General features: G+C 36.6%; 1 protein-coding gene across 4 annotated transcripts in view; it reads left to right on the top strand.

Moving 5' to 3' along the window:
• The window catches only part of TMEM209 (transmembrane protein 209), a 36,537-nt gene extending 22,968 nt beyond the window's left edge, over positions 1–13,569 (top strand). For 2 of the 4 annotated variants that reach the window (XM_019452741.2, XM_019452740.2), the window contains exons 11-15: positions 1,851–1,948; positions 3,397–3,511; positions 3,605–3,702; positions 6,587–6,660; positions 12,381–13,569. In XM_019452741.2, coding sequence (XP_019308286.1) covers positions 1,851–1,948; positions 3,397–3,511; positions 3,605–3,702; positions 6,587–6,660; positions 12,381–12,435 — 440 coding nt within the window. In that variant the 3' untranslated portion in view covers positions 12,436–13,569. Of the gene's footprint in view, positions 1–1,850; positions 1,949–3,396; positions 3,512–3,604; positions 3,703–6,586; positions 6,661–11,795; positions 12,323–12,380 lie in introns of those variants that run through there. The other 2 variants (XM_019452742.2, XM_053897024.1) reach the window with 2 other exon arrangements.
• Positions 13,570–13,962: the final 393 nt, after the last annotated feature.

Raw genomic sequence — 13,962 nt, 5'->3', positions numbered from 1 at the left:
GATACTCCCAAACTCTCTTTATGCTTCCCTGCTTTTATTTGGATAAACTGTAAAAATTTCTCATCAGTAAAAAAAGCTTTAGAAATAGTATTTCACTCGTCAGATTTATCATAAATCTTAACTTGAAAACATTATGGTACCCTCTCTCCCCCAGGTTTGGACTGGGGTTCAGAAATAAGCATTTTTCATGACTTTTAAAAAAACTCTTTATTATCAGGAGAATTCAGATATTCCTAACACTAAACACAACAGTGTGCTCAAGCCTCCTGTACACAGCCCCTGGGCCTGGCAGCCTTTAGCCTCTCGGCACCCCTGGCCCTATCTATATCCCCATCTACCTGCTCCCCTCCTGTGTTATATATAGTTCTATGTGCTGTTGTCACTTCATCTGTAAACAGCTTTGTATGTGTCTCAAAGATAAGGCCTTTTAAAAACATAACCTCAGTACAATTATCACACCTATTATTTAAAAAAAAATTTTTTTTTAATGTTTATTTATTTTTGAGACAGAGAGAGACAGAGCATGAACGGGGGAGGGGCAGAGAGAGAGGGAGACACAGAATCGGAAGCAGGCTCCAGGCTCTGAGCCGTCAGCCCAGAGCCCGACGCGGGGCTCGAACTCACGGACCGTGAGATCGTGACCTGAGTTGAAGTTGGACGTTTAACCGACTGAGCCACCCAGGCACCCCCACACCTATTATTTTTAAAACAATTTCTCTATATCATGAAATATATAGCCTATGTATGTACGGATTTCCATCCATCCATCCATCTCATAAAATGTGTAATTACTTTGTTTGGTATTGCTTGAATTGGGATTCAGATATTATCATATATTGTGACTAGTTGATACAGCATTTTAGTTCCTTTTAAGCTATAGGTTTCCTGTCCATCCTTTTTTTCATTTACAACTTATTTGTTGAAAAAACTGGATTGTTTGTCCTGTAGAGTTGTCCACGTTGTGGATTTTACTGAATGCATGCCCATGGGGTATGGTTTTACACGATCCTCTGTCCTCTGTATTTCGTGTAAATTCAGGTTGCAATATTTTGGCAAGATTGCCTGATAGATAGCAAGGTGTTTGTATATCCAGAAAGAAATGTGTGTGCACACATATATACAAAGTACATATAAAGTATTGTTATATTCTAGATCAAATATACAAAAAAGCTTAAAAAAATTGTACTTAAAAAAGTACAGTGAACAGATAGAGGCCTTCTAGATTAAACAGCAACATTTTGCTATAGTTGATTCTCTTTGTCTACGTATGTACACACACACTTTTTTTTTTACTCTACCACTTGAAATTCATTACAGACATCATTACTTGTTAGTATGATAATTCCTAAAAATGAGAACATTCTCCTACATAAACCTAGTACATTTAACAGACCTTTAAAATTACCAATATTTCTAAAATCATCTAATATATAATTCATATTCAAGTTTCCCAATTGTCCAAAGAATGTTACTCTTTTTTTTTCCTAACCAGAATAGAGTCTGGTTTCACACATTACCTTATGGTGTTTTATCTTTCTTTGGTCTCTTTCTCTGGAACAGTTCTGTCCCCCTTTTCTCCCCACATGACATAGACTTTTTTAAGAATCCCGAATGGTAGTTTTATTCTGTGTTTTGGAATTGTCTGGTTTTTTTTTTTCATGGTGATGTGTGAGTTACTATTTTATATCTTGTGTTTATGTTAGGGTGTTTTCATCAGGTTTTGAAGGTGTTATGCTTCCCTTATTGTAACCCCTTAGCCTTTTCTTGTTCTTCTTCTTCTTCTTCTTTTTTTTTTTTTTTCTTTTTTTTGCATATTTTTGGCTTCTTAAATTTCATCTTTGTTGCTTCAGAACTTTCTCAGGGAGGCTGTATGAGTTCCTTTAGGTGGAATAGAGGTGGAGACTTCAAAGGACGGAAGTGGGATACAGACCTGCCCACTGACTCAGCTGTAAGTCACTACTTCTGTTTTCTTGGTTTACCATTTTCCCATGTTAATTGGATTTATGTGCTTTTATTTTCCATTATAAAAATAAATATTAAAAAGAACTTAGAAACTAAGAAATAAAAGTTTAAAATTGTACCAGCATCTGTCTTAACCACTGCCATCTATCTCAAACCACTTAATAGTTTGGTGGGGTTTTTTGGTTGTTGTTGTTGTTTTTTTAATTTTTTTTAATGTTTATTTGTGAGAGAGAGAGACACAGAGTGTAAGTGGGGGCGGGACAGAAAGAGGGAGACACAGAATCTGAAACAGGCTCCAGGCTCTGAGCTGTCAGCACAGAGCCCGACGCAGGGTTCAAACCCACGAGCAGTGAGATCATGACCTGAGCCAAAGTTGGAGGCTTAACTGATGAGCCACCCAGGCACCCCCTGGAGAGAGAAAATCTTTTAAGCAGGCTCCACACTCAGTACGGAGCCTAATGCAGGGCTTGATCTCACAACCCTAAGATCATGACCTGAGCCAAAATCAAGAGTCATATGCTCAACTGACTGAGTCACCCAGGTGCCCCAAGATTGTGCTATTTTTTAATGTTTTTATCATAGTTGTTATTATCCCATACATAAAATTTTGTATCCTTTTTTTTTTTTCACTTTTGTTGTGAAAAAAACAACACGCTCTGTCTCTCTCTGTCTCTCTCTTTCTCTCTCAAAAATAAGTAAACATTGGGGCACCTGGGTGGCTCAGTCGGTTAAGCGTCTGACTTCGGCTCAGGTCACGATCTCGCGGTCCGTGAGTTTGAGCCCCGCGTCGGGCTCTGGGCTGATGACTCAGAGCCTGGAGCCTGCTTCTGATTCTGTGTCTCCCTCTCTCTCTGCCCCTCCCCCGTTCATGCTGTGTCTCTCTCTGTCTCAAAAATAAATAAACGTTAAAAAAAATTAAAAAAAATAAGTAAACATTAAAAAAAAAATTAAATAATATTGTAAGGAATATCATGGTTCATGTTTATTCTTGGGGATTATGGCTTTAAGAAAGATTCCTAGAATTAAGATTTATGAAATCAGTTACACTCTTATGAAAGAGTGTAAAGTTTTTGAACATTTAAGAGTTTCAAGATCATGTTTTTTATTTTTTAATAGTGACTGTCAGTGTGGAAAACAAAGCTTCAAATGATGATATTCAAATTGAGAATGTATGTCTATTTTTATCTTGGTTTTTTGTTATTAACTATATGAGTATGAATGATCCACTTAACAGAAGACTTGGAATGTCTTGCTTTGTCTTTTCATTTTATAGATTTCATCTTACAAATATAACTACTTGAAAGCATTTTGCTAGTTCTCTCTTTAGAGAAACATTTAAAGATTGGAGTCATCATAAACAGCAGTGTTTTTAAAGGGCTTATATCTATGATAGATTTTCATGCTGATTTAAAAAAATTGTTTCCTCATCTTCAGATCATCATGCATGTATTTTGCACCTACCTTGATTCCAGATTGCCTCCCCATCCTAAGTACCCTGACGGGAAGACATTTACTTCTCAGCACTTTGTTCAGACACCAAATAAACCAGGTATAAACCTCCTAACAGAATGAGTTGAGATTTTCACATGAGATATATCTAGAGGTTTAGCTTGTTTTTTAATGTAGCATATTTCCTTTACAGATGTGACAAATGAGAATGTTTTTTGCATCTATCAGAGTGCTATCAACCCTCCTCATTATGAGCTAATCTACCAACGTCATGTGTACAATCTTCCAAAGGTACTTCTTTTTAAAAAAAATTTTAGTGTTTATTTATTTTTGAGAGAGAGAGACAGAGTACGAGCTGGAGGGGGCAGAGAGAGAGGGAGACACAGAATCTGAAGCAGGCTCCAGGCTCTGACCTGTCAGGACAGAGCCAGACGCAGGGCTTGAACTCATGAACCGTGAGATCATGGCGGAGCCAAAGTCGGACACTTAACCGACGGAGCCCCCCAGGCGCCCCTAAAGTTACTTCTAAATGTAGAAATGGCTATTGAGGAAGGTCATGGTGACTTGCTTTGATGATATTTTTTAAATTAAAGTCTCTTGTCTAAGGAACAGGTAAACTGTTTAAATTAGGGAAAATGAGTTTCTTAAATGTCCCTTTTTTAAACTATAAAAGTAATATATGCTTAATTTGGGAAAGCATAAAGAAGAAAGAGCAGGGGCACCTGGGTGCCTCAGTCGGTTAAGGATGCGACTTCGGCTCAGTTCATGATCTTATAGCTCACGGGTTTGAGCCCCACGTCGGGCTCGGCATTGGCAGTGCGGAGCCTGCTTGGGATCCGTGCTCTCTCCTCACTCTCTGTCCCTCCCCCACTCACACTTTGTCTCATAATAAATAAATTCTGAAAAGAAAGATCACTCATTCCATTACTTAAAGGCAGCTATTGTTAACATTTTTGTTGTATTGCCTTTGGTAAATTTCATTTTGGCCTTTTCTCTGTGCTATTTTATGGGTTGAAATCGTATTATTTATGTAGTTTTATTTCCTTTTAAAAATTAACTTCCTTAAAGAACTCTTTTGCACTGGGAATGCAAACTGGTGCAGCCACTCTGGAAGACAGTATGGAGGTTCCTCAAAAAAATCAAAAATAGAACTATCCTATGACCCAGTAATTGCACTACTAGGTATTTATCCAGAGGATACAGAAATGCTGTTTTGGCGGGGCACATGCACCCCAATGTTTATAGCAGGGCAATCAACAATAGCCAAAGTATGGAAAGAGCCCAAATGTCCATCGACAGATGAACGTATAAAGAAGATGTGGTATATGAATACAATGGAATATTACCTAGCAATCAAAAAGAATGAAATCTTGCCATTTGCAACAACATGGATGGAACTAGAGTGTATTATGCTAAGCGAAATAAGTCAGAGAAAGATATCACATGATTTCACTCATATGTGGAATTTAAGAAACACAACAGTTGAACATAGGGGAAGGGAAGCAAAAATAAGATAAAAACAGAGAGGGAGACACATCGTAAGAGACTCTTACAGAGAACAAACTGAGGGTTGCTGGCTGGGCGTTGGGTAGGGGGATGGGCTAAATGGGCGATGGGCCCTAAGGAGGACACTGGTTGGGATGAACACTGGGTGTTATATGTAAGTGATGAATCACTAAATTCTATTCCTGAAATCATTATTACACTCTATGTAACTAACTTGGATTTAAATTTTTTTTTTAAAGTGAATGGTAGAAAAAAAAAATCTTTCTTAATTTAATTAACTTAAATATAATTTTCCATCCTATAAAAATATTTCATAGAAATACTTTTTAATGGCTATAAAAAAGTTATCATTGGGGCGCCTGGGTGGCGCAGTCGGTTAAGCGTCCGACTTCAGCCAGGTCACGATCTCGCGGTCCGTGAGTTCGAGCCCCGCGTCAGGCTCTGGGCTGATGGCTCGGAGCCTGGAGCCTGTTTCCGATTCTGTGTCTCCCTCTCTCTCTGCCCCTCCCCCGTTCATGCTCTGTCTCTCTCTGTCCCAAAAATAAATAAAAAATGTTAAAATAAAAAAAAAAAAAAAAAAAAAAGTTATCATTATATGGGGTGCCTGGGTGGCTCAGTCGGTTAAGCATCCGACTCCGGCTCAGGTCATGATCTTGCGGTTCGTGAGTTCAAGCCCTGCATCGGGCTCTGTACAGACAGCTTGGAGCCTGGAGCCTACTTCAGAATCTGTGTCTCCCTCTCTCTCTGCCCCTCCCCTGCTCACACTCTGTCTCTCAAAAAATAAATAAGTGTTAAAAAAATTGGGGGGGGGGGGGAGGGCGGCACCTGGGTGGCTCAGTCGGTCGAGCGTTCGACTTTGGCTCAGGTCACGATCTCACAGTCTGTGAGTTCAAGCCCCGCATCAGGTTCTGTGCTGACAGCTCGGAGCCTGGAGCCTGCTTCAAATTCTGTTTCCCTCTCTCTCTGCCCCTCCCCTACTCATGCTGTGTCTCTCTCTGTGTGTCAAAAATAAATAAAAACATTAAAAAAATTTTTTTTCTGAATTGTTTTAAGTTTATTATAAAATTGTAACATAATTTATTCAACCGTTCCCCTACCATTGAACATTTTGGATGTTCTAAATCTTTGTTTTAGAAATACTGCTGAATATTCATCTTTATGGATATAGCGGTCTACATTTTGGGTAATTTCGTTAAAGTCCAAAAGTGGAATTCTAGGTTACAGAATATTTTCAAAGCTTTTAAAATATATTATCAAACTACTTTTATACAAAAGGTTATGTACCAGTTTACATTTCTATTCAGGTATCTTACTCTTAACTGCAGACTTCAGTTCTATTGATGAGCTTTGTAGTTATTGTTGTTACCAGCTTCTTTACAAAAAAATTTTATATTGACTATAATCATAAATCGTGTTCTCCATCAGATTTCCTAGAAGAGAGTATTAATTGCATTTTTTTCAAATTTAATATTCCAGCTTTATAAGTGTTAATATTTTGGGCCATTGAAGTTTCTGTACAAATCCATGCAAATGAAAGTCTGAATTACACGGAATTCTGAGTTAGTAGAATGTGAATTGATAGGATCTGCATTTATCTTTTTGTTTGGTTTGTATAATCTTTGGCTTGGCTTGGTTTAAATCTTGCTGTCTTTTTTTGTCTTTGTTCCAGGGCCGAAATAATATGTTTCATACATTGTTAATGTTTCTCTACATCATAAAAACCAAAGAGTCAGGAATGCTTGGGTAGGTATTGATGCTTTAAAAATGCAAGTACTTAACATTTACTGTTTTTCTTCCCATGTTAAGATTCTGCAGAAGCAGCATCATATATTGAAAAGATTGTGGCCCGAACAAGAGATGTGGCTTTTGGCACTGGCTCAGCCCTGTCACTAACCAGTTCTATTCTCTCGGGCAAATCCATTGATTCCTCACCAACCTCCATTTCCCTACTGGTTTCCCTCACTGGCTTTACGGTTGTGTCCCTCAAGAAGCAACTCTGAGGATGTATATCAAGCTCTTGCCAATTTAAAATTTATCAGCAGAACAAAACAAAAGCCATCCCATTTCAGACACAGCCTTCTGCAAAATGTTTATACTTCTAGAGAGACTGAGTCAGCACCCACTCCATAATATTATTAACTGGGACGGAAAAATGGTCAGTTGAAATTGTTTACTTTGTTGTTCTAAATATTTAGAATGAAGCTCACGTCCTGTTTCAATAAATTCAGAATTGTCATATGGTCATTTTGGTGATACGAAATATTAGCGTATCAAATAATATTTTGAAGCAGGAGGACTGGTTAAGGCTGGGGAAATCTCGTAATGCAAGGTCTAGAACTCTCAAAACCTGAGGTTAAGAAAATGTGAAGGGAAAGGCTTGGAGTGGAGAACGTCTGGGGTCCATTCCAGTTCCGATATGCATGCCTCTTTTCAGTTTAGCTTAGGCGTCCTGTTTTATATGTGTTTTAGAACTACATTGTCTGATAGAGCAGCCATCCATCACATGTGACAATGAGCCTTTGAAACAGGACTAATCTGAATTGAGATGTTCTGTAAGTGTAATGTATATATATAGACCAGAATTTGAAGACCCAAGAAAAAGGGGGGTACAAAAGATCTCATTAATACTTTTGTGCATTGATTACCTGTTGAATTAATACATTGGATATATTGGATTAAATGAAACATATTACTGAAATTAATTAAACCTGTTTCTTTTTACTTTTTATAAAAATTTTAAGGGGCGCCTGGGTGGCTCGGTCGGTTGAGCGTCCGACTTCGGCTCGGGTCGTTATCTCACGGTCTGAGTTCGAGCCCCGCGTCGGGCTGGAGCCTGTTTCAGATTCTGTGTCTCCCTCTCTCTGACCCTCCCCCACTCATGCTCTGTCTCTCTCTGTCTCAAAAATAAATAAATGTTTAAAAAAAAAAAAAAGGGGGGGGCGCCTGGGTGGCCCAGTCGGTTAAGCGTCCGACTTCAGCCAGGTCACGATCTCGCGGTCCGTGAGTTCGAGCCCCGTCAGGCTCTGGGCTGATGGCTCGGAGCCTGGAGCCTGTCTCCGATTCTGTGTCTCCCTCTCTCTCTGCCCCTCCCCCGTTCATGCTCTGTCTCTCTCTGTCCCAAAAATAAATTAAAAACGTTGAAAAAAAAAAAAATTTTTTTAAAAAATTTTTTTTAAATTTTAAGATGTCTACTAGAAAATTTAAAATTATGGGGGCATCTGGCTAGCTCAGTCAGTAGAGCTCACGACTCAATCTCTCAGGGTCGTGAGTTCAAGTCCCAGGTTGGGCATAGAACCCACTTAAAATAAAATTTTTTTTAATATAAATAAGATTAAATGTAAACAAATAAATTTAATAAATTAAATATAAATAAAATTAAATATAAATAAAATTTAAGAAGTAACAAAAATAAAAATATATTTAGAAAAAAATTTTAAATGATGTATGTGGTTTGCATTTCACTGACATCACATTATATTTCTACTGGACAGTACTGCTCTAGAGAAAGCCAAGTTCTTGTCCTTAAACATATTAGATTCAAAGATTTTTAAAAGACATAAACAGTCCAAAAAAATTTTTTTTCACCAAATCAGTGTATGGTTTTAATGTGATTCCTATCAAAATCCTAGCAAGTTTTTTTTTAGTTCTCTTCTTAATTTTATTTTTTTTAATTTACATCCAAATTAGTTAGCATATATAAAAATTTTTTTTTAATATTTATTTATTTTGGGGATGGTGGGCAGAGAGAAAGAGACACAGAATCTGAAGCAGGCTCCAGCCTCTGAGCTGTCAGCACAGAGCCCAGTGTAGGGCTCGAACTCCTGAGCCATGAGATCATGACCTGAGTTGAAGTCAGATGCTTAACCGACCCAGCTACGCAGGATCCCCTTTTATCATATATATACATACATATATACATATATATATATATGTATATATATATGTATGTATATATTTTTTTCTTTAATGTTTATTTTTGAGAGAGAGAGAGAACGAGCAGGGGAGGGGCAGAGAGAGGAAGACCATCTGAAACAGTGTCCAGGCTCCGAGCTGTTATGACAGCACAAAGCCCAACAGCGGGGCTCGAACCCACGGACTGTGAGATCATGACCCAAGCCGAAGTCTGACGCTTAACTGACTGAGCCATCCATGTGTCCCATTGTCATATATGTTCTAACGTAAGAAAGATTAAATAGGAAACTCACTTTTGTGAAGCATCTAAACTAAATATTCTTTTTTCCTTATTTTTTAATTACAAAATTTTAATTTCCTTATTTTTTAATATTCTTTTTTCCTTATTTTTTAATTAATTTTTAATACATGCCCAATATGCGAATACTTAAATGCTACAGCAGTGTATAGACTAGAAATTGAAAATTCCCGTCTGGTCAGCCTCTCAATCCCACTGCCTCTGAGTACCCAATGTTAGCAGTTAAAAGTGTATGTTTATAGACTACTTTCTGGGAATAAGTTGATCTGGGTTTTATTTTTCATTTTGTTTAAACATGTATTGTGCCTAAACATATTATCCTATGCTTTTTTTTTTAATCTTTTTTTTTTTTTTTTGACATTTATTCATTTTTGAGAGACAGAGCATGAGCAGGGGAGGGGCAGAGAGAGAGAGGGAGACACAGAATCCAAAGCAGGCTCCAGGCTCTGAGCTGTCAGCACAGAGCCCGATGTGGGACTCGAACCCAGGAACCGTGAGAGATCATGACCTGAGCCGAAGTCAGACGCTTAACCGACTGAGCCACCCAGGCGCCCCTGTGCTCTGCTTTTTAATCTCACAGTTTGTCTTAGACATTCTTCCATGTCAGTAAATACAGACCTTTTTCCTAAAATTTCTAGCAGTATTTAATTATAAATATGTGCATGAATATGTATTAGAAATATGGAATATGTTATAAATATAATGTTTTATAATTATTCCTCACTTAATGCTTCAGAAGGGCTATTTTGAAGCCAAGAATTAATTGAAAAATACTTTAGGGGCGCCTGGATGGCTCAGTCGATTAAGTGTCCGACTTCGGCCCAGGTCATGATCTCAAAGCTTGTGGGTTCGAGCCCCAGGGCTGACAGCTCGGAGCCTGCAGCCTGCTTTGGATTCTGTGTCTCCCTCTCTCTCTCTGCCCCTCCCCTGCTCACGCTCTGTCTCTGTCTCTCAAAAATGAATAAATGTTAAAAAATAAAAAATAAAAAAAAATGAATAAATGTTAAAAAAATATTTTTTTTTATAAAAAAAAAGATATTTTAAATCAACAGCAAGTGTTTGCTTAATGTTTACTTATTTTTGAGAGAGAGAGAGAGACAAAGTGTGAGCTGGGGAGGAACAGAGAGAGAGGGAGACACAGAATCCAAAGCAGGCTCCAGGCTCTGAACTGTCAGCATAGAGCCGGACACAGGGCTAGAACCCATGAACTGCAAGACCATGACCTGAGCCCAAGTCAGACGCTTAACTGACCGAGCCACCCAGGCACCCCTCGAATGTTTGGTTTTAATTGAAAGTTTATCTTGTCCTCTCTAGATCCAAATTGACATTTTGATGCATTAATGATTTGTCATGATAGCTTGAAGTTTGTGTTGAGTGCTAGGTATGCTTTGTCCACATAAAAATGGAAAATTTTCAGAAGTATTTAGGAGGCTGGCTCAATCTGTAGAGCATGCAACTCTTGATCTGGGTTATTAGTTCAAGCCACGTGTTAGGTATAGAGCTTACTTAAAAAATAAAGTAAAATAAGATAGAAATATTTAGTGGGGTAATGACTTACTTAGAGGCCAAGAAGAATTCATACAATTTTTAAAGTGCGTATCTTATTGAGCAACTTAAATGTGGAAAAGAAACATTTCAAACTAAAACTAATACATCTTTTATTTATTTGAGATTTTTTTTTTTCTTAACCAAGGGAAAAACTTTGAAATTATTAACTTTTTAAATGATTGATTAATCTACTTGATACATTCTAAAACAATCAAATGCTTAAAAACTATCCTATAACTTAAAGGAAATAAGCAAGTGGCTCAAATAGAGTCCATTTGGAATCATGCCCATAAAGCAGCAGCAGATTGATCCAAATACATTATCCAGTCAATGCCAGATATTTGTGCAGTTCCTGGAATGAGATGACTGGTTTACTTCCAAAAGGGGGACAAAATCTAGACAGAATTAACTGCACAACAATTTAAGTGTTCTGTTCAGCAAATAAACCATAAATAAAGTTTAAAGCTACAACTAAATGACAAACTGAAACAAAATTTTATAGTTGCAACAGATATAGCAAGTCCAAGCTAATATCCATCATATGTAAAGAGCATATATAAATTCATTAGAAAGAAAATATATAGAAAATGGTCATAGACATGAAAAACTTACCCAAAAAAGCTTTGTGCCTATGGCTAACAATCACAAAAAGATGCTGGTTAGCCTCATATAAAACAAGCCAAAATTAAAACTTTTTTTTCTATCAGATTGACATTTAGCATTTGCAGGGGTTTTTTGTTTTTTTTTTTTTTTGAGATTCTTTTTTTTTTAAATATACCAACATGGGACTCTACACCCAACATCACAACCCTGATACCAAGATTTGCATGCACTACTGATTGAGCCAGCCAGGTGCCCCTCTCATTTGCAGTTTTGGTGAAGAGTTCCTTGAAGAAATGGGAAAAGCCATTTAATATATAAATGACCTTTTTTGAAGGGCATTTTTGTAATATGTATATATATTTTTGAAATTTTTGTCAAAAGCAATAACTACTCATAATTTTACAAGTCCTGTGGTGCTAGAAGTTCATGACAGAAATAACCAGTTCCCTGTTCCCCAAGCCCACTAAAGACAGCCACTTGAAACTCTCTTAGCCTTTTTCTTCTGATATTATTATAGTTCCAAATAATAGAGGCATGCAGCTGTCTTTTGATTCTTCAGTTTGGGACATCGGAGGTTGATTTCTTACTTTGTCAGATGAAAATCTCTTTCTCTTATAGTCCTCTCCTTTGTACTTTGAATACTGTATAGTACTCTCTAGAGTAGAAGTAGATTTTTCTTTTTGTTTATATATAAGTAGGGTTTAGTTTAAGCTATATTAAGAATTCCCATGTACAAATTCACTAAAGCATCCATAATAATTAGTAAATTCTTAATTCGGGTTTAATAGGTTAAAATTCTCTAAGAAACCTAGTAGCTCTATATCATATCCTCCATGTCAAAAATTTAATTGCTACCTCTACTTTAATCTTGCTAAAATTATTCTGTAATATTCCTTGAGTTTTCCACACCCTGTAAACGCATTTGTCCTAAATTGGGGTTTTAAGCCCAGTGAAGAAAGCAATTACTATTGCTAGGGTCCACCTGATAAGTCACAGGTAACATAACTCATTACAGAAAGGCATAAATGTTATCAGTTAAATATGTATTCCTTTATGTTTGGAAATCAATTCAACTAAAAAGTTTTTTTTTTTCTTTTTATAGGAGAGTTAATCTTGGTCTATCCGGTGTGAATATTTTGTGGATTTTTGGCGAGTAATGTGGGTCGTTTTTAATTCCAAACATTAGGACTTTTATTTGATGGAACCAGGAGTTGAATCTAAGCATCTCTGAGTCACTGTGTCTTTTGAAATAAGATACATATGTGTGTGTTAACAGACTCTTTTAGATTTAACGAAAAATTAGCTATTTTGAAACTTCTTGTTAAAGTATTTCCTGTGTTCTCTACACCAAAAGACATTACCTTCACTTTTTTTATTACCTTTCAGATTTTTCAGTTGTCTGTGAAACTGCAAACCTTCACATATTTGTTGACCCAAAACTGCAATTTCCCCTTAATTAAGAAATTTGAGTCCTTTTTCATTGTAACCTACAAATGAGAATCATCCACCTGATTTTTCCCCACAAAAAAATTATTTTTTTCAATCGCATTATTTGGTGTAAATACTTAAAAAGAAACAAGGAAATTGCTAATTCACCTTTTTTATCTCTTTACTTCCCTGTTGTTCTATAGATCAGCCCAAGGCCCACATGTAAAGAGATGAGATCAACTTGTATTAGTCCATGTGCATCTTTAAATAATATTGAAAGAGGTTTGACAGTGTTGGCATGTTTAGAAGTCAGCTCTCAGATTAACTCACAGAGTTAAACTATCTGGGTCTTAGGTTAAAAGGCTGAAGACATTAAGAAACTCTTGCTTTTTTAATAATTCAATCTGACTGTGTTATTTTAAGAGTTCTCTTTTAAGATCATACAATATCTGTTTAAATTTTTTTAGATATGTTCAAAATATCGAGAGTAAGAAGTGACTGAGTTTTGCTTGACTCTATTTTCTTACGTATCTATGTATAGGACCTTGAAGGCTAGCTAGCAAGTGTGTTTGTTTTCCGGATTGACGTCCTGTTAGAGACCACTTCTGTCACCTTACGGAAACCTGGAAACAAAACTAGAATCTTCTGAGTAACTGCATTTTGGTCCTATATGTGCATCCCGTTTTTAATAATTTGTAAATTCTGTTTTTCAACAAGTCGTTCCTGTGTTTTGAAGGTCCTATGTCCAGAGGAAAGGAGGTTTCTTTTCACTGCTTTTGATGTATGTTGAACATGTTTGCTGTGGTATTTTAGAAGAAAATGTCAATTAAACATGTTAAATACGAGAACATGTGAAAATCTAAGTACTGTTTCAAAACTTATTGAAGGTGTCACGGAATAACAGTTGTTACATGGTTAACATTCTTTATTAAAGGGAATAAGGGAAAAATTTTAACACGTTAAGACAAAGGTTTTTTTTCTTTATAGGACTTATGGCAGCTTTTAGTCCAAAAATTCAAAGCTATAATATTTTTATTTTGTGACTATCAAGAAAATATAGTATGTGGGAAATATACATGTAAAAAGACTAGAGAGACATGCTAAGAAAGAAAAGCTCTTTTGTTTGCATACTGTGAGTCTAGCGTGGGTTACTATATTCTCGGTAGTTTTCCTATACTGACTAGTCTCCACAAGTGTTTGAGCCAACTTATACTTTAATGTAGCCTTTATTAAAAATACTTTGATAAATTAGTTGG

Source organism: Panthera pardus, unplaced genomic scaffold (assembly GCF_024362965.1).
Source record: "Panthera pardus isolate Hobbes unplaced genomic scaffold, ASM2436296v1 HiC_scaffold_8, whole genome shotgun sequence".
NCBI classification, from domain to species: Eukaryota; Metazoa; Chordata; class Mammalia; order Carnivora; family Felidae; genus Panthera; species Panthera pardus.
Note: the sequence above shows the minus strand (reverse complement) of the source record. Positions and strands in the feature narration are given on the sequence as shown.